This window comes from Pteropus vampyrus, unplaced genomic scaffold, assembly GCF_000151845.1.
Source record: "Pteropus vampyrus isolate Shadow unplaced genomic scaffold, Pvam_2.0 Scaffold97, whole genome shotgun sequence".
Classification (NCBI taxonomy): domain Eukaryota; kingdom Metazoa; phylum Chordata; class Mammalia; order Chiroptera; family Pteropodidae; genus Pteropus; species Pteropus vampyrus.
In genome coordinates this window covers 6,347,959-6,367,284 of record NW_011888878.1, presented here as the reverse complement: position 1 = coordinate 6,367,284, position 19,326 = coordinate 6,347,959, and the positions used below count along the sequence as shown (strand labels likewise).

Here is a 19,326-nt window from a genome sequence, read left to right as displayed (position 1 = left end):
AACCAAGGGACAAAAAAGCTAAGTAACTTGCTCAGAGTCACTCTATAAATAACAGACCTGGAATTTGAATCCAGGGTCTGCCTCTAAGTCCATGCTTTTACCTAGAACCTGAACCTGGGTAAAACTAGATAGGACGGGAATAGGGCATGTGGAGAAGAATAAACAAAGGCAAGTACAATGTGTATTCTTGAAATAGTGAATTGATTTAGCTTTTTTAAACAAAATATTTGGGTTGGAGAGTAGTGGGAAATACCTGGAAAAATAACTAAAACAAAACTGGTAAAATTGGTCTGATTGCTAGGCCAAGTATTTGAGTTTTATATGATAGATAGTGGGATCATGAAATGATTTTTGAGAAAGGATGTGATGTGGTATTTTAGAAAAACTATTCTAGTGGCTGTGTTCGGTATAAATTAAAAAATGGAAAATGGAGAAGGCTATAGGTTGGGTGAGCAGTTTTTACAGTAATTTAGACATGAAGAGGTTAAAGCCTGAACCAGAATAGCGTCTATAAGAATAGGGAGGGAAATGGCAGATATGAGAGATGTTATGAAGGAAGAATTGATAAAACTTAGTAAGTATTTAAATTTGGAGGAGAGAATTGAGAAAGATGATTCGCAAATCTCAAACATGGGTGACTGGGAGGAAGAAAGATGAAAAGGAAGGAGTCAAGCTTGGTGCAGAGAAATGTGAATTCTGATTTTAGCTTCATTTATTTTGGAGATATCAGGTAGTCTCCAATGGACAGTTACAGATGAAGATTACATCTCTAGGGAGAGGTCAGGCTGGAGCGATACAGCAGTCATGGACTTGGGGATGATCACTGATATAGTGAGAGTTCGTGAAATCACAGAGAAGAGCAAACAACTGGTGCCAATTCTTTCTCAAGGAGCATTTACATTAATGAAGAGCATTCAAAGGAAAGTGTTTCATTGAAGGAATTAGGATAGTGCAGCATTGTGAAAAACCAAAGAAAGAGTTTTGTTAAGTTGCTTAGATATCAAGGAAAATGAGGAGGTAGGGAAGGCCATTGGAATTTGAAACTCAATCAGTAGTATTAGAGAAAATGATACGCATGGATTTTAGAAGTTTGACAAAGGAAGAAGAAAACTTGAGTGGTAAGAGAAAGAGAGGATCAAATCTAGTTACGAGTAAGGAAGTTATTTCTTGTTTTGGGAGGTGGGGGCTAGGACTGGTATATCTGCAAATGAAGGATCAAGTTTCTATAGAAGATAGAAAGTCATCAACTAGAATACCAAGGTGGAATATTTAACTTCAGAAAGGAAATAAGGAGCTTCTTACTCTGAGCTTAGAGGAAAGAGTATGGAAATTGTTGAAAATTCTGAGGTAAGGAAGATAGCAAGCTCATTAATAGTGTATAATTGAGTAAATTTTAATAAGGAATGGTCAGATATCTGTGAGACATTGGGAAGCAAAACTAATGACATTTTGGATACCTATAGATATTTTTTAAATAATATAAAACATCCTTTTCAGAAATGCCTTTGATTTATCAAGTAACATACCATTTGTTCAGGGTAAGTCCATGATAACTCCTTATTTACATGACTTTTTTACATAAGTATTTTCATACCTGAAGCTTATCCTCTTAAGAATTGAAAGATTTAACATGAATCTTTTTTTTTATTCTTTCGTAGTGTATTTGAATATAATTTAACTTTACCACCGCAAGTGGGAATCATTAAGAATGTAATCATTTTACTTTGCTTCATATAGTCAAACTACTGATACATTTGTTCTTATGTTAAATGGCTTTAATCTGCTATGCATTGATACTGATTTTGCCATACTGATATCTTTTCTTTTCAATGATCAACTTTTACCAATTTTTTTTCCCTTTCTCCCTGCTTCGTTGGTTTTAATCTAGCTGTTCTTTTATTCAGTAAAGACCTGAAACTCTTCAGGAGTTTCATTGGGAAAACTAGACATCTGTTACTTATAGATAACTTTAAATCAGTGTGGTTAAGGCAGTTCCTTCTGTGAAATAATGCCCATGAAGTTAGTTTCTGATGGCTCAATATGGTTTTTTGGAAAATTTTTCAGCTGGACCCATGGCTATATTTCAGGTGGTTCAAGTTTCCTGGTGTATTGAGTAGCATTTCTATATTTAGTTTTATAGGTTAAAGTTTAAAATCATAAATGAAATGTTAAGTAGTAATGAACACATGGTTCTTTTGGTTTGTTTTCTTCACCTGACCAAATACAATAAAAAACTAACAGAAATTTTTGCAAAGCAGAATAATAATGCTCAACTTTAAAGAATGGGCTACAGCCCAATGAACCCTAAAAGTTTTAAGTAATAAAATAACAAATTAAATTTCCCATCAAGGTGGAGAATTTTTTCTGTGAAAATACATAGGCACTTCCTAATGGTTGAACATAACCCCCAACCCTTTTTAGGGGATGCTTAGTCCTATTTTTAGACATGTAGATAAAGTCTATCATTTTTAGTCCTATTTTTTGACATTTAGATAAAGTGGATGAAACTTTTATTTTTTTTAGCTATGAAGAATATTAAAGATCTGTTATAGTTTCATTTTTAAGAGAGATGTTGATTTAAATAGTCGATAGTTTAAATAGAAAATGTACAGATTGAAAATAATCAGGGCATTTTCTTAGATTAAATCATTATTTATCCCTATGTTTCCCTTCTGCCTTCATGGTTTTCCTTTAAAAAAAAAAGAAGAGAAAAACAACCCCCAAACCTGATGTCATGGTTGCCAGGTGTTATAACAGACTCGAATGTAGACTGTCACAGAGAGTGGAAAGTCCCCATCTCCTCAGCTTCTGTTTACTTTCTCTCCTGTCAAAGTTGAAGCTTCAAAGTGAGCTATAGTTTGGGAGTAAAACTATGAAGTCACTTCTCCCTCCTGTCTTGGGACATTGGTAGCCTAGTTCTTTGTGGTTTTTACTTGATAAATTGCTGATATTAATGTCAAACTTATACCATTTCAGTCTGCCATGTATGTTTTCAAGATAAGAACAGAGGACTCCCCCCTCTTTTTACATATTTTCCATTGTTCTCTATCCTCATGGTTGTGTTGATGATCATTTTTATTAGACTGAACACAATCATTTACCTGTAGTAATAGTTCTTTGCAATTTCTTTTATAGATTTGGAATGTTAAGATTCTTTTGGTCCAAAGTTCAAGAGTAAAGATCTTGAAAGAATTTTTCAGCTTTAAATAGTGCATAATCAGCACTATTCCATTAATACAAACCCTTCTATCAAACATTCATTATTTTATGAGCTTATACAGTGAAACTTGGGAAGAAATGTGTGTGTTGTGGTACACAGAAGCACTGCTAAGGCAAACAAATGTGCTGTTTAGACAGTCTAAATTTTTGAAAATTCACTATTATCGTATATTATACAGTTTAAATTTTTTAAAAAGTTTTATTTATGAATTAGTAAAACTAAATAGTTCACCTTTTTATCCTCCATTTTCATTTTAAACCTTTTTTTTTAAAGTCCACAGATGCACTTTTGGTGGCAATCGACTCTGAAGTAGTGGGAGCTGTTGATATACTACTTAATCATCGACCAAAATGATCATCAAGACCAACTATAGTAGTTAGTACTCTTAAATGTTTATTAATTTGGATTTTTAAACCAAAATAGATCTCCTGCCCCATTGCCATTTTTTTCTTCCTCCAAATTTATTTTGTCTTAAATCGATTTTTTTTTAACTTGGTAAAAATATTGCTTTAAAGTAAGTAGAATAATATTGCTTTCAGGAAGCCTTTTTTTTAAATTAGTGGTATTTGCATAATTTTGTCAATGTGGACCAGTATTTTAAGTTTGTAATATTCTGCAGAGTAAGTTGAAAATACAAAGTAGTTTCCACATGGATTTAAGAATCAAATTTATAAACAATGAAACCATAAAACTGGAAGAAAATGTAGGTGAATATCTAATTGATTGGGAGTGGAAGGACTTTCTAAACATAAAAGCAATAGAAAAAAATCACACTTGCACAGGCTTTGGCTGTAGAGAATTTAAATTTCTGGAGTTCAGACATCAGGCAGAATTTAGAAAGTATCTGGATAACTGGCAAAAGATACTTTCGGTATATATCACAAATTCATAATCTTAATATTAGACAAACTGATAAACACATTAAAATCAGAAAAGGACATGAGAAAAACTTAGAAAAGAAAATACAAAATACTAAACCTTACTGACATCAAATACAAGATACTAATTTTTTATTATGAAATTAGCAAAGATTTTTAAAAAATGATAATCACTGATGGCAGAGGGCTAAATAGTACAGTTTCATAAGCCGTTGCTTGGGAGGGTATTTTGGAAAGCACTTTGGCAGGGTGTGTCATAAACAAGAAAAATGTTCATATTCTTTAACTTAGTGCTTTCTCACCTACAATCTTATCAAGGCAGTGGTCAGAAATGTGGATAAAAATGTTAATTGTAATCTTATTTGTGGCAAAGAAAAACTATGTAACACAATCTAAACATCTCAAAATGGAAGATTAGAAATAGAAATAGTTGCATATATGTAAAAGTGATATTTTTAAAAGGATATTTAGGAACATGGAAAAATATGATACAGGAAATGAAAAAACTGAGAATAGTAAACTACATATAATATGATCCAAGATTAAAAATATGCATAGAAAAGGAACTGTATGGAAATGTAGAAAAATGTTACCTAACAGCAGTCATCTCATTGCCAAATTAAGGATATTTTTTTCTTACTCTTTTTATTTTTCTTTCTTTCTTTTGTAATTAGGAAGATGATCATTAGTAATCAGATAAATTCTACTTTAAAAATGAGATTTTTGTTGTATATCAACACTTTTAACTTATAGCATTACTGGTGAGGATGCAGTGAAACAAGCAGTTTAAATAACTGCTGGGAATGTAGACTGGCTTTGCTCAGAAAAAAAATATTGTTTTAATAAAGAATTCTAAATTGGTTGCAGATTATCTGCCATTATCTGAGAATGATGAGAAACTCTGCTAAATTGCATACTTTATAATGTATTAACTGAAATATTTTACTCAAATTTAGACCATGTAAAAGTGTGTAAGCATGACTTTCTTCAGAGGATAGTACCAACTAGTTTAAGTGGTGGTGAGAAACCAACAGGTATAGAGGAAAAAGGGCAAAAAATGTAGCCCCTGTCCAGAAGACCAGAAATATTTACAATCTCGTTCAATTTTCTGTCATCTATCTTGCAGTCACTATTATATTTTGGTATATCTATTCCACCTTCTAGCCTTTTAACCCATTTACTTTATTGATGAGGAGGGTGGGGTATGCCAGCCAAGGTATTGGAGCAACTGCTGATATTATTTCATCGCCATTACCACTACTAGTTGAATCTTGGTTTATAAGGCCATGGCCGTCTTCACCTACTCAGTGAAATAACACTTTCTACTTTATTTCTGGCAAAAAAGCCTTTGAATACTTCCAGTGACAGCAAGATCATATTTTAACAGCCCCATTACTTCTAGACAGGCAATGTCAAATATTTTATATACTTTTTTTTTTTTTTTACCATTTCAGTGAATTCATTCTGTATTCTTGGCTTATCAAAATTGTCTTTTGATAAATTTTGACTTTCAAATGCAGGTTGTTTTTTTGATAGTATGTAGATTATATTATGAACGATGAAATTATGGACTTTTATCTACTTCCAATAGTGTTTCTCATATAGTTAAGTATGTTTCATAGGAAAAATTTAGGACCGTTTTCTCATAGGGATTGAATACAATTATCTCCTTTTTATAACCAGTAATAAGGGGGAAAGGGTGAATTTTTCAATGTTTTTATAATTTTAAAATAAATTTATTAATTTCAAATTCCCAAAAAATAAATAGAAAGTATATAAATTATAAAAGGTGGGAAGATAAGTATGTCAGAAGATAGTAAAACTTACCAGTACTCAAAGGAAAATAAATCAATACTTCGTGATAGTTTTTTTCACTCATAAATTGCGAGTGATCATGCCTAGTTCTGGTGAGTAAAACTTAGGAGTGAAATGGGTACATTCCTATATTATTGGTAATATAAGCTGTTAAAGGACTTTATATGTATCAAGAGCTTCAAAACTGTATAGATCATGGCCTTTTGATCTATAATTCCACTTCAGGGGTTCTATGTTAATTAGTTAATCCTAAATTTCAAAAAAGTTGTGTTCATAAAGACATTTGTAGTATTGTTATTTAAATTTGCAAAAATAAAATATCCTGAATATGTAGGTTGGTCTATGAACTCCCTTAAATTGCATGCAAAATTCTTTACATGAATTTATTTCTGGAAGATTCTGGACTATAGCTTTATGGGATCATTAAAAGTGTCCTTGACCTTCAAAATATTAGAAACCATTGTTTTTCATCATTGGTGTGAAATTATTTATGCCAAAGATGTCCTTAAAAGGGGGTGTGTGGAGAAAGGTTCAGAGAGAAATACTGTAAAATGGTTTTTGAGTAGTAGGAATATGAGTATTCTTTTTCTTCTTTCTGCTTTTCTATATTCTTCAGATTTTTTTAATGTGCGCACTACTTTTACAATGTTAATAAAATTACAAAAAACCTGTGAACTTGATCAGCTTATTCTGTGGAATCAAAAAACTCAGGAAAACCTCTGTGAAAAAGTGAGAAGTAGTGGAAAGAATATGCAATAGTCATAAAATAGTCAATGTTTTTATTTAACCTTGGTTCTTTATTTGTTAATGTTTTTTTCTTCGTGTCATGCCATCACCAGTCCCATGAGCCCATGCAGTGAAAGGGGCTCAGGCTCTGGAGTAATACAAATCTGAGTTCTGATCTGCACTTTGCCACCCTGTTGTATACCTCAGGCACATTAACTTCTCTGAGCCTCAGTTTCTTCATGGGGATTATAATGCTTAATTTTGCAGATTATTGCGGGGATTAAATGAGATGATAAATGTAAAGTGTCTAACAGTTCAGGATTCATTAAGTGGTAACTATGATTATTAGTGCTTTTGTGTATTTGTAACAGGAGGTATTATAGGTTATGACTGGGAATATATAGAGAATTATACAAAATAATGAGTGCTTCCTATTTACTTATTCCTTTGAAGTAGCTTCATTGCTATCAATGTGACAAGGTTTGCCATGGAGGAGAAATTTTTAAAGATTTTCTCATGCATTTATGCTCTGCCTATTTTTAACGTTTCTTTTTCACCGTTATATTGTGTTTCCAAAATTTTTGTTCTTTGTCCTTGTCATGCATGTTTCCATAATCTTGTGAAAATTAAACACTTTTTCCTAATATATTTCTCTAGACATCCTGACTTCTTTGTTAGGAAAACAGAATTTTAGTTGTATGAGTGTTTTTTATTGAGCATTTTGTTTGTCATGATTATATTGCATATATTAATTAAAGTTAAATTTTGAGGTTTCAAAAAAATTTCATCATGGTAAAATGTTTATCCTATTCCTAGTTCTTATGGTCTTTGTGCCTTCCAATTTGTTTCAATTTATTCTTCAGATAAATATGTTCTTTTGAAATCACAAATAACTTCAAACATATAAATATTTTCCAGAAACTAATGGAGCGGATTCAGAATCCTGAGTATTCAACAACTATGGACATTGCACCTGTCATTTTAGCTGCTCATCGTAACAACTATGAAATTCTTACAATGCTGTTAAAACAGGATGTATCTCTACCCAAGCCCCATGCAGTTGGCTGTGAATGTACGTTGTGTTCCGCAAAAAACAAAAAAGACAGCCTCCGACATTCCAGGTTAGAAAATTAAGATTTTGATAAATAGACGTTTGATGCAGCAAAATGTATGTCAATGAAGTTTCTTTTTTAATTGTTGTTCTTACTATGTAGCTTTTAAAAACTATGGTATTAGGATGACTTATGAAAGCCAAACTTCTAGCCCCTTTGCTTAATGCAATGAGTTCTGCATTTTTTAGAAATATTTATTAAATTATGAATAATTAGGAAAATCTTTCAAATTATGAATAAGGTTTATCTCATACTCCTGCTGGTGGGGGGTGGGGGCACTATTTGCTTTTTAGAAACAGAGTTTATTAATCTAAGAGAATTTTTAAGTAGTGGAAGGGGTGGAGATGCTACTTCCTATCTTATGTATAAGAAAATAAAAATTGTTTTGTCTCATTAAATATTCAACCTGTTATGCCTCTTACCTCCCCTCTTACACAATATTAAAATCTATTTCTCTTCCTGTTCTCCCCAGCTGAAAAACTGAGGAGTGAATAAATGAGAAAGTATCTCATCTTGGACAGATTGAGCAAAATCTCATGTGTTATATAAGGTGTATGGTTCTGGACCAGACTTGAGATTCTAATTTTCAGTATAAGCACCCATGCCTGTCTCTCTGTCTCTTTTTTTCTCTGTCTCCCTGTGTCTCTGTCTCCTTCTCTCCATATAATTATAACTATATATAGTAATCAAATATAGATATATATTACTAGATATATTACTATAACATACATAACATATATATTACTATATAGAGAGAGTAATCAAATATAGTTGAAATAATATCAAGTGTAATATTCACTATGGAAAATGTGGTCTAGAAGTCCCAGGCAGCTTGTTGACAAACTGTTTTTTAGTTGAGTATTGTCGCATAATATATAAAATTAGCTTTAAAGCTGCAAACCATCTACCCTCACTGCTTTCTCACCTTAAGAGCAGTTCTTTAGTGGACTGACAGTCACAAATCCATAAATTGGGAAAATCTCCTGGGAACCAATGTAATGTTTATTTGCAGAGTTCGAACTGGAAATTTTTTCCATTTTCAAGTCTGTTTTACAATGAGATCTCTGTTTCTCTGTGATAAGATCTAGTTGATAGCTATGGCTATCATTTACCCTTTTAGTTTTAAAATGACTAGTCTATAAAATGACAAGAAGAAATGATCTTTAAGGCTTCCTCTAGTTTTAAAAATCCTTTATTAATATTAAATATAAATATTTTCCAAATAGTATGCTTGTTAAATATGTTTGTAGTTGATGTTGCTGACATATGGGGGGCGGGGCTGGAAAGAACACTTTACCTGGCTTGGTTTGAGGTAGGAAAAAAACTCGTTCTGAAAGCTTTTAGAGGAGCTATAGCTTGAGCTCAGTCTTTAAGTTTGTTAGAAGTAAAAGGTGAAAGGCATTTTATGCAGAAAGTACAGTATGTGATTTTAGTTTATTTGGGGAACTGCGAATGGTTTGGTATATTTGTGGAAGAGTTTGAGAGTTTGTTATTGATGTTTGAGAGAACAGTTATAATAAATGTCAAAGGGCCCGGACTAAAGTCATTTTCAGGAATTGCTAAGTAGACCTGCAGAAGAAAGGAGGCTAACAAAATGAGTAAAAAGAGGTGGGGGGAAATGTTTTGATGAAGTTGAAGAGCCAATGTACTGGCAATAAAGAAGCAAGGCAATCTGTACTTATAAGATACTGATTTTTAAATTTCAGAGGTGGTGTAGTTCTAGGTGATGGTAAGGTCTAGAGGCAATAATCTTAAATGAGTTAGGGAAGGATAGTGGACCATTGAGTTTAGAAAGACATTTTTAATAATAGAATTCCTATGCTTTAATTTTTATCAACTCTAAATGATAGCTTTGCTGGGTAACGTATTCTTGGTTGTAGATGCTGGGTCTTCATCCTATCGAATATTTTTTTGCCAAGCCCTTCTGTCCTGCATAGTTTCTTTAGAGAAATCAGCTGCCAGTTTTATGGTTTAATTTGATGTGTTATGAAATTTCAGGTAACTTTAGGGAAGATTTGAAATCTTTATTATCTTTCAAAGGAAGACAAAGTTTTAAAAAAGTTAAAAAATGCTAACGAGAGAGATAGCAAAGTAATGAACTGCCAGTTAAATTTAATTTGCAGAAGTGCTTTGTTTAATCTGAAATATGTTCTCATAATTTTGAATTTGAATGCTTGTAAACCCATGTAGACTCAGCTTTACTCATATTATTACTCCACCCCTGAAACAATTGAATTTGTAAAACCTAGCTAGGTATCTATCAAGAGAGTAGGATGTTGGCATTGAGAAAAATCAGTGAACTATGAAGCAAAAGTAATCTTAGGAATGTGGAATTCTTTTAATAAGAAGTATTTTAGTTATACAAGCAATGTGTCAATAAATCTTTAAATCCTCGTGAAAATTCTAACTTTAATTTTGATTGGAAGTTTCTCGATCAATCCTTATTCTCCTCCCCTCTATAGAGCTAACTAACCACAATTAGTTTGATGTTCTACATCTGCTCCTTAGTTGCTAATATTCTCACTGAAACGTGACTTAGAAACGTGACTCTTAACTGCAGTGTTAAGTTGGAAACTAGTTTCTTCAATGTCTCTCAGTTACATGTTGAAATTAGAAATTCCCTCTCCCAATTTCTGTCTGTGCAAATTGCATTCAAGTTTCTTCTCATATTTCATTTTACTCAGTTGTTACTAATCTTGCCTCATCTACTCCAATTCTTCTTATGATTTTTCAAATATTTAGGTTGGACCATTTGAAATTACTGTTTTAAAAGTACTTTGGGGAATATGTAATTGCATATTTCCATATTCTTCTTGGTGTGAATGAAACCAAAACCCCAGAGAGTTACGTAGAATAAAATGACATAACTCCACAGGCCTCAAAAATTTTCTTTTTAAAAAGTATTGAAATTGATGATTTGTAGTAAATGTATATAGTTGTACACCATCGCCATAATCTAGTATTATAACATTTTCATCACTGGAAAAAGTTTTCTCATGCCTATTTATGGTCAATCCCTGCTCCCATCCCCAGCTCCAAGTCAACCACAGATCTTTTTCTGTCTGTAGTCTACAGTTTTTTCTTTACTAGACATTTCATATAAATAGAATCATACAATATGTTGACTTATATCTCTAGCTTCTTTCACTTAGCATAATTTTTTGAAGGTCATCCATATTGTTGCATATTTCAGTGATTTATTCCTTTTAATTGTTGAGTAGTATACCATTGTAAGGATTAGCGTTTTGTTTATCTTTTCACTAGTTGATGGACATTTGAGTTATTTCTAGTTTTTGGCAGTGAACATTGATATACAAGTCTTTGTGTGGACATATGTTTTTATTTCTGTTGGGTAGATACCCAGGAATGGGATTACCGGTTGGTATGATAAGTGTATGTCTAACTTTTTAAGTAACTGCCAAACTGGTTTTCCAAAGGGTACATTTTACATCCTCACCAGTGATGTATGATGGTTCTAATTTCTCAACATACTTATCAACACAATGTTAACCTTTTTTTATCTTAAACACTTTAGCAGAAGTGTAGTATTATCTCATTGTGGTTTTAATTAGAATTTAATTAAACTTATGTCATATGATGTCAAGTATCTTATCATGTGCTTTTTTAAAAAAATGTATTTAATTAGTTTCAAGTATACAGTACATTGGTTAGATATCTATATAGTTCATAAAACAATCCCCCCAATTGCTCCCTTCCTCCTGACCCTCCACCTAGCCAACGTATTCATGCTAACTGCATTCTCTATGCCATGCTCCCTATCCCTGTGGCCTTCCATCAGCTACTAATTTGTACTTCTTTAACCCTTCGCCCATTCTCCTAGCCTCCCAAACCCCGCTCCCTTCCGTCCATCACCAAATTGTCCACTATATTTGTAAGTCTGTTTTTGATTAGTTCTTTTTATTCCTTAGATTTCGCATATAAGTGAAATCATAAAGTGTTTATCTTTCTCTGTATGACTTAAATACCTTCTAGGTCCATCAAAGCAATATCTTTTTCCATCCCCTTCCTTTTAGTCTGTGTGTGTCTTTTAATCTGGAGTCTCTTATAGGCAACATGTAAAGGTCTTGTTTTCCTTTCCATTCATCCACTCCTTTAGTTAGAGCACTTAATTCTTTTCCATTTGAGGTACTTATTGATAGGAATAGGGTTGTTACCATTCTTTATTCCTGGTTTTGATACATGTTTTTTCTTCTTAAGAAGTCTTTTCAACATTTCCTGTAATTCTGGCTTGGTGGTGATAAATTCTTTCAGCTTATTTTTGTCTGGGAAGCTCTTTATCTGCCCTTCAACTCTAAATGATAGCTTTGCAGGATAAAGTATTCTTGGTTGTATATCCTGGGTCTTCATCTTATCGAATATTTTGTGCCAAGCCCTTCTGTCCTGCATGGTTTCTTTTGAAAAATCAGCTGCCAGCTTTATGACTGTTTCCTTATAGGTAACTATCTGTTTTTCTCTTGCTGTTTTTAATAATCTTTCTTTGTATTTAATCTTCGGCATTTTAATTATGATGTGTCTTGGTGTGGGCCTCTTTGGATCCCTGGTTTTTGGAATCCTCTGAGCCTTCCATTTCCTTTACCAGTTTAGGGAAGTTTTCCATTGTTATCTCTTCAAACAGCTGTTCAACATCTTGATTTTCTTCAGTTACACCAATCAGACAAATATTTGGAGCCTTAATAGTGTCCCTATATCTTCCTTAAATCATCTTTATAGTCTTGGCCTCTTTTTTCTTGCCATTCTGTTTGAGTGTCCTGATTGGCTTTCCTGTCCTCTAGATAGGGCATGTGATCTTCTTCTTTATTCACTTTGTTTATTCCTTTGTTTCTTCCATTTAATATACTTCTCATCTTAGATAATGTGTTCTCTATTTCAGACTGGTTCCTTCTTATAATCTCCATCTCCATTTTTATCTCTTTGTTGGAGTTCTCTACATTTCCCAAAAGTTCATTGAGCATCTTTAAAACCAGTGTTTTGAACTCTACATCTTTTAGATTACTTGACTCCATTATATCTGGATCTCTGTTCTGTTCTCTCACATGGTTTCTGCTTCTTTGTCTTCCTATTTTGGCTGCCTTTCCGTGTCTATTTCTATGTACTAAGCAAAACTCCTCAGTCTTCTGGTCTTATTAGTGTGGATTTGTGAAGTAGGTGTCCAGTGGCACAGTCCTGACAGGGATTCAGCTGCAGGCCAAATTTAGCCCAAGCCTCTACCCCTCTGGGGCCACCTGTCAAGATTCAGCAAGCAATCCACAGATGCTGTGCTTATCATTGCCTCAAAAGGCCACACCAGAAAACGAGGCCAACTGCCTCTAGTGTGAGTCTAGGTGCTGCTCAGCAAGGAGCACCTGACTCGCTGAGGATGTACCTAGATGTGGCTTGGATGGGGCCATGAGTTGGGGAAGGCAGGGATTCAGGGAGTCCTCTGGGTGGAGCGACCTGTGTTATCCAGCTTGATGACACCAGAGCTATGGCGGTGCTGTGTCAGTGCACTGGTAGGCGAGAGGGCTCAATAGGGAACAGTGGATGCTGCCAGCACTTCTGTACAGAGCAAGTCTCACCTAGGCCCTCACACCAACAATGTCTCCCTGTAAGTCCCTGGTGCCCCCTGCGCACAGCCAAAACAACACAGTGCTCAGAGTGAGCAGGTCTATCACTGCGAAAATCCGCTCAGGGACGTGGCCCCTTTAAGAGGCTTCTGCTGCTGCCGCAGCCTCCATCTCACTTGAGACCAGGCAGCCCTGTGTCCTCGCCCAGTTCTACCTTCTGCTGTTTCAGGGTGATTTCTTGTATTTCTCCCTATTTGTATGGCTTGTTCATCTAGATTCCAGGTGAATATTCCTTGCTGCTGCTCCTTGTTTCTGTTGCAACTTTGATTTGGTCTCCAGAGGGAAGAACAGAACCTCTATCATCTACACTATTTTTTGCTGGATCTTATCATGTGATTTTTTGCTATTAATATATCTTCTTTGATTAAGATCTAAATTTTTGCCCATTTTTAAAATTAGGTTGTCTTAATATTACCGAGTTATAAATATTTTTTGTATATTCTGGAGACAAGTCCTTTATCAGATATATGTTTTACAAATGATTTCTCCCAGTCCTTGATATGTATTTTCATTTTCTTCATTTGAAGAATAAAAGGTCTAATTTATCAATTTTTTCTTTTGTGGAATGTGTTTTTGATGTCATACTCATGAAATATTTGTCTAACCCAAAGTCACAAAGATTTTCTCCTTTTTTTTCTAGAATTTTTACAATTGTAGGATTTACATTTAAGTCTATAATCTATTTTGAGTAAAATTTTGTGTATGTGTGAGATAAAGATCTAAGTTCTTTTTCTGTTTTTTTCAATATCCAATTATTTGTTCCAGCACCGTTTGTTGAAAAGACTATTGTTTCGCCAATGAATTATCTTTATAACTTTGAAAATTATTTGAGCATATATGCATGGTTTTATTTCTAGACTCCGTTCTATCCCATTGATCTGTAAGTCTATCCTTACAGTGTATCACTCTATCCTGATTATTATAATTTTATAGTAAGTTTACTAATCAGATAATGAATTATTATTAATTATTACAAAATTATTAATAGTTATTAATGATTACCAAAATGTCTACTTAGATTTTTGAGAATGAATCACTTTGGGGAGAATTGCCATTTTAATAGCATTGAATCTCTCAAGCCATGAATATGATCCGTTGTCTTAGATCTTCCTAATTAATCTCAGCAGTATTTTATTGTCTTCTGTGTATAGGTCTTCTACTTCTTTTTTATAATTTATTTATATTTTATTTTTTTGATAAAATTGTACATGAATTGTTTCCTTCATTTCATTTGCAGATTGTTCATTGTTAGTACATAGAAATAAAATAGATTTTTTTTTGTATATTGGTTTTATATCCTGTGATCTTGCTAAACTCACTTATTCATTCTAATAAATTTTTTTTAAGATTCCTAAGAATTTTATATGTGTAAAATTATGTTACCTGTAAATAATGGCAGTACTTCTTTTCAAATCTTTAAGCCTTAATTTTCTTGCCTTATTGCACTGGCTAGAACCTCCAGCATAATGTTGAATACAGGTAGAAGAATGGGTATCCTTGCCTTGTTCTGGATTTAGTGGGAAAGAATGACATCTTTTACTATTAATTATGGTGTTAGCTGAAAATTTTTCAAAGATATTCTTTATAAGAATGAGGAAATTCCTTTCTATTTCTAGATTTTAGAGTTTCTTTCTTTCTTTTATTTATTATTATTATTTATGCCTACAGCACCTGGTCTTCCTAGGTGGTCTCCCATCCAAGTACTAACCAGGCCCAACCCTGCTTAGCCTCCGAGATCAGACATCGGGCTTGTTCATGGTGGCATGGCCGTAGACCATGGACCGTGGCCCCACTGGGGTGCGAACCAGGACCTTCTGCATGTAAAGCAGATGTGCTAACCACTACACTATGGAACCACGTCCTAAAGTTTCTTTAAATTATGAATTGATTTTGGATTTTTTTTAATGTTTTTTTCTCATCTATTAAGATGAGCCTATGCTATTTGCTTTTTATTTATATGTTATATTAGTTGATGTTTGGATGTCAAACTAACTTTGCATTCCTGTGATAAACCCCACTTGGTTGTGTTATATAATTCATCTTATGTGTTACTAATTTAGTTTACTAATATGTTAAATATTTTTGTATCTATGTTCATAAGGGATATTGTTCTATAGCTTTCTCTTCTTATGATGTCTTTGTCTCATTTTTATACCAGGATATACCGGTCTCATAAAATGACTTTTGAAATATTTCCACCGTCTCTATTTTCTGACTTTTCTGGCCTATAGACTCTGTCTCCCTGGGGTATATAATCACTGATCTCTGTGCTTAGTTTGTTTGTTTTTTATTCTTTTTTTCAGTTTTTGATTCCTAAAGGTCATTTCAGTGTCTTTATAGGTCAGCCAATGATTTGGGCAGAGATTACGTTAATATACTTTGAGCCCATGAGGGTTCATCTGTCTCCTGATCTATGTGTGGGTTACTTGGGGAATATATTCAAAGTTGCAGCCATTTCTCAAGAGTTCTTTGTCTTTTTCTTTTTACCAAATTTTCTGATGCCTAATTTTTAAGTAAGCCAGGGATCTGTGAATCCCTCTGTGACTTTTCTCATTTTTAAGATCTCCCTGTTAAATTTCTGGTTAGTCTACTTTTTGCCTCAACTCAGACTGCAAGCTTGGTCTTGCAAAGCTACAGGTTTTCCCTGTTCATCTCTACCATGTCCAACCCGTTCAGCCAGCAGAACAGTAAGTTTTCACCTCTCACTGAATTGATTTTTAACCTTTATGCACAAAGGTACAGGTTTACCAGCTTTGGGTTGAAAAACTGCAGTTCTCATTGACTGAACTTTTGGCAGAGGTGATAGAAGTAGCTTCAGGCAAGAAGACCATAGATTACAGCCATTCTTGCCTACAGCTCTGGCAATTTTTCAATAATCTGTTCTCAGTAGATAATTTCCAGAGACCTGAAATGATTGATTTTGAGAAATAATTTTGTCCATTTTTATGCATATTTCTGTGTAGTAGAATCACTGACCTCTTTATACAACCAATACTTTTGATAATGTTTTGAATATCAAAAATGATAGATTTTATAAAGTGAGGCAGCCTCATTGTTTGTCAGATTATATCTAAATACTTTCCATACAATAGCACTTCATTAATACTCCAGCACAATTGATTGCTACCATTACTAGCAGTCATTCTTCCTATGGATTTTGTCATTAATCCTTAATATATTTAAGACATGATAATGTAGGTTAATACAAAAGTTGTTTTTAGAAACAATCTGATAAAATTAATTAATATTGACATACTGATGGAAACAAAGATAAGTTGCCTAATTATATATATTTTTCTGAAGTTTTGGGGCAGTATTGGTGTTGGCAAATACCTCTTTAGAAATTCTTAAGATATAAATGATTGTACTTGTTTATTGAATAGCTAGATCTTAACTGGGAATCATAAATGTTGTTTTCATAAAAATGCATTATACTTCAGCAGACCCCAACCTTTTTGGCACCAGGGACTGGTTTCATGGAAAATGATTTTTCCATGAACCAGGGGCAGGGGGTTTGGGATGATTCGAGTTCATTATATTTATTGTGCACTTTATTTCTGTTGTTATTACATTGTAATATATAGTGAAATAATTATAGAACTCACCATAATGCAGAATCAGATGCCACCAGATGCAGCTGTTCAATTGAAGTACATCAACTCATTTGCCACTATAAAACCTGCTGCTAGATGCACTTTAATTGTCTTTTGCCGCTCACGGATAGGGTTTTGATATGAGTCTGCAAGCAATTGATTTATTATGGTCTCTGCACAGTCAAACCTCTCTGCTAGTGTTAATCTGTATTTGCAGCCACTCCCCTGTGCTAGCTTCACCACCTCAGCTTCACATCATTTCATCAGGCATTAGATTCTCATAAGGAGCATGCAACATAGCTCCCTCGCATGTGCAGTTCACAGTAGGGTTTGTGCTCCTATGAGAGTCTAATGCCTGATGGTCTGAGGTGGAGCTGAGGTGGTGATGCTAGTGCTGGGGAGCAGCTGCAAATGCTTCACACTACTCGCCACTCACCTTCTGCTATACGGCTTAATTTCTAACAGGCCACGGACCACTACCAGACCGTGGCCTGGGAGTTGGGGACCCCTGTTATGCAGGATCTACTTTTGTATCTAAGTAAGATATGAAACCTATAAAGTAACTAAAGAATATTTCAATAAATTTGTTTAAATAAAAATTTTAAATTTCCATGTAGAAAAATTTGATTGTAAACAAAGTAAAAAGACAACAAACTGGGGGAAAGTATTTAAGACACTTTTGACTAGACAGAGGGCTAATTTCTTTGATATATAAAGTGATGTTACAAATTGATTTTTAAAAAAGATAAACATTTACTGGAAAAATCAGCTAATGAGAATGAACAGTTTATGGAATTGTAAATAGATAGTAAACATGAATGGATGCTTAAGCTTCTAATGAAATTCCAAGTAAAACAACTCTAAAATTTCAATTTTTATCTGTTAAGGGCAGATAAAGATGGGGAAAATGAACTCTTGTTAGTACTTTGGAAACATATATCAAAATACAAAATACACATGCCATTTTATCTAGCAATTCTAAGTGATGCAGGATGAGGCGAATCCCCCCTCAGTGTGGACTCAAGTACTACACCAAGAGACGGGATCCTTAACTGGTCACTGGCAAGGATTCAAGCACATGCCAGAGTTAGAGACAAAAGTTTATTAGAGAAGGAACGCTTCATAAACAGAGCATTGTGTCCTCTCAGAGACGGAGAATGAAAGAGACTCCGAGTGTTTGAGGAATTCAGTTTATATGTCATTCTTAGTTTCTTTGAACTACAGTTTAAAGTCTTTGTTTCCCTATTTTCTTTTGATGGTATGGGTATGCAGAGTGAAAAGTATGTGTATGCAGCAGTAAAGACATGTTAGTAATCACAGTCCTTGTTCTGTAGGTTCCCTGTGGTCTGGCCTAGGGAATGAGTGGTTGGGTTTGTGCAGGATAATACTAAAGACCGTTTTCCTGTCTTCCTTTCATGGCGTGGGTAAATAGTTTGTTAGTAATCCTAGCAGGAATCTTCTTTGGTTCTCTAGGTTTTCCGTGGTCTGGCAGTGCATTGCAGGCTTTGAATACAACTTGGTTTAATATTTATTTCTCCTGCCTCTTCCCTATATCATAAGTATGCAAAGGATATGTGAACTAAACAATGTTCATTGCTGCATTATTTATAGAAGTATAAAAATAGAAGCAACCTAAATTTCTATTAATGCAGATCTGGTGGACCTCCATAAAATGGAAATCTGTCCAGTTTTCAAAAATAATGAGATGACTCTATATGTAGTGACATACAAAGAGTTATCCCATTACGTAGTATGTCTGATTATGTTTGTGTGTGAATAGAAAATATCATGAAAGATATTCACGATTATCTGAGTGTAACTAACTTTGAGGAGTAAAATTGATGGAAGGAAGAAAGTTAGGGAGCATCCTGTTTCCAAACTGCTTCCTTTTTTTTTAACTATAAGCATGTATTAAATTTATATTTAAAAGAAAAAATATATAATATAATATCTACCACATTTAAAAAATTAAAATTATATATTTATAAATGAAAGAATTATGACAAAATTTTTCTGGTTTTGTTTTTATTTAGATATTGAATATGAATGTTAGTTTACAGAAGGTAAAGGGACTACTCTATGAGCTAGAAATTATTCATAAATGCATGATTTCATTCTTAAGATTTGAAACATCTTTAAAAAATAACCTGAATGAATGAGTCATGTGTTATAATATCTAGCATATTAAAGTAATCTCACCACTGGGGAACGAAACACTTAATAATCATCCACATATAATCAAATGTATTAGTTATTAGCATATTTAATTTAAAATAACATTGGATTCAGGAATAGAAAAATTCTAATTAAGTTGCATTGTAGAATACAAAGTTTTGAATCTATGAAAATAAATAAAAC

The 19,326-nt window shown here is 33.6% G+C and overlaps 1 protein-coding gene and 1 pseudogene across 6 annotated transcripts in view; one reads left to right on the top strand and one right to left on the bottom strand.

Annotated features, from left to right (window-relative positions):
* The window catches only part of TRPC1 (transient receptor potential cation channel subfamily C member 1), a 90,265-nt gene that overhangs the window by 20,339 nt on the left and 50,600 nt on the right, over window positions 1-19,326 (top strand). For 5 of the 6 annotated variants that reach the window (XM_011364447.2, XM_023533159.1, XM_023533162.1 and 2 more), the window contains one exon: window positions 7,558-7,760. In XM_011364447.2, the coding sequence (XP_011362749.1) occupies window positions 7,558-7,760 (203 nt within the window). Of the gene's footprint in view, window positions 1-3,572; window positions 3,596-7,557; window positions 7,761-19,326 lie in introns of those variants that run through there. The other variant, XM_023533164.1, reaches the window with a different exon arrangement.
* LOC111742600 lies at window positions 15,035-15,150 on the bottom strand (annotated as a pseudogene).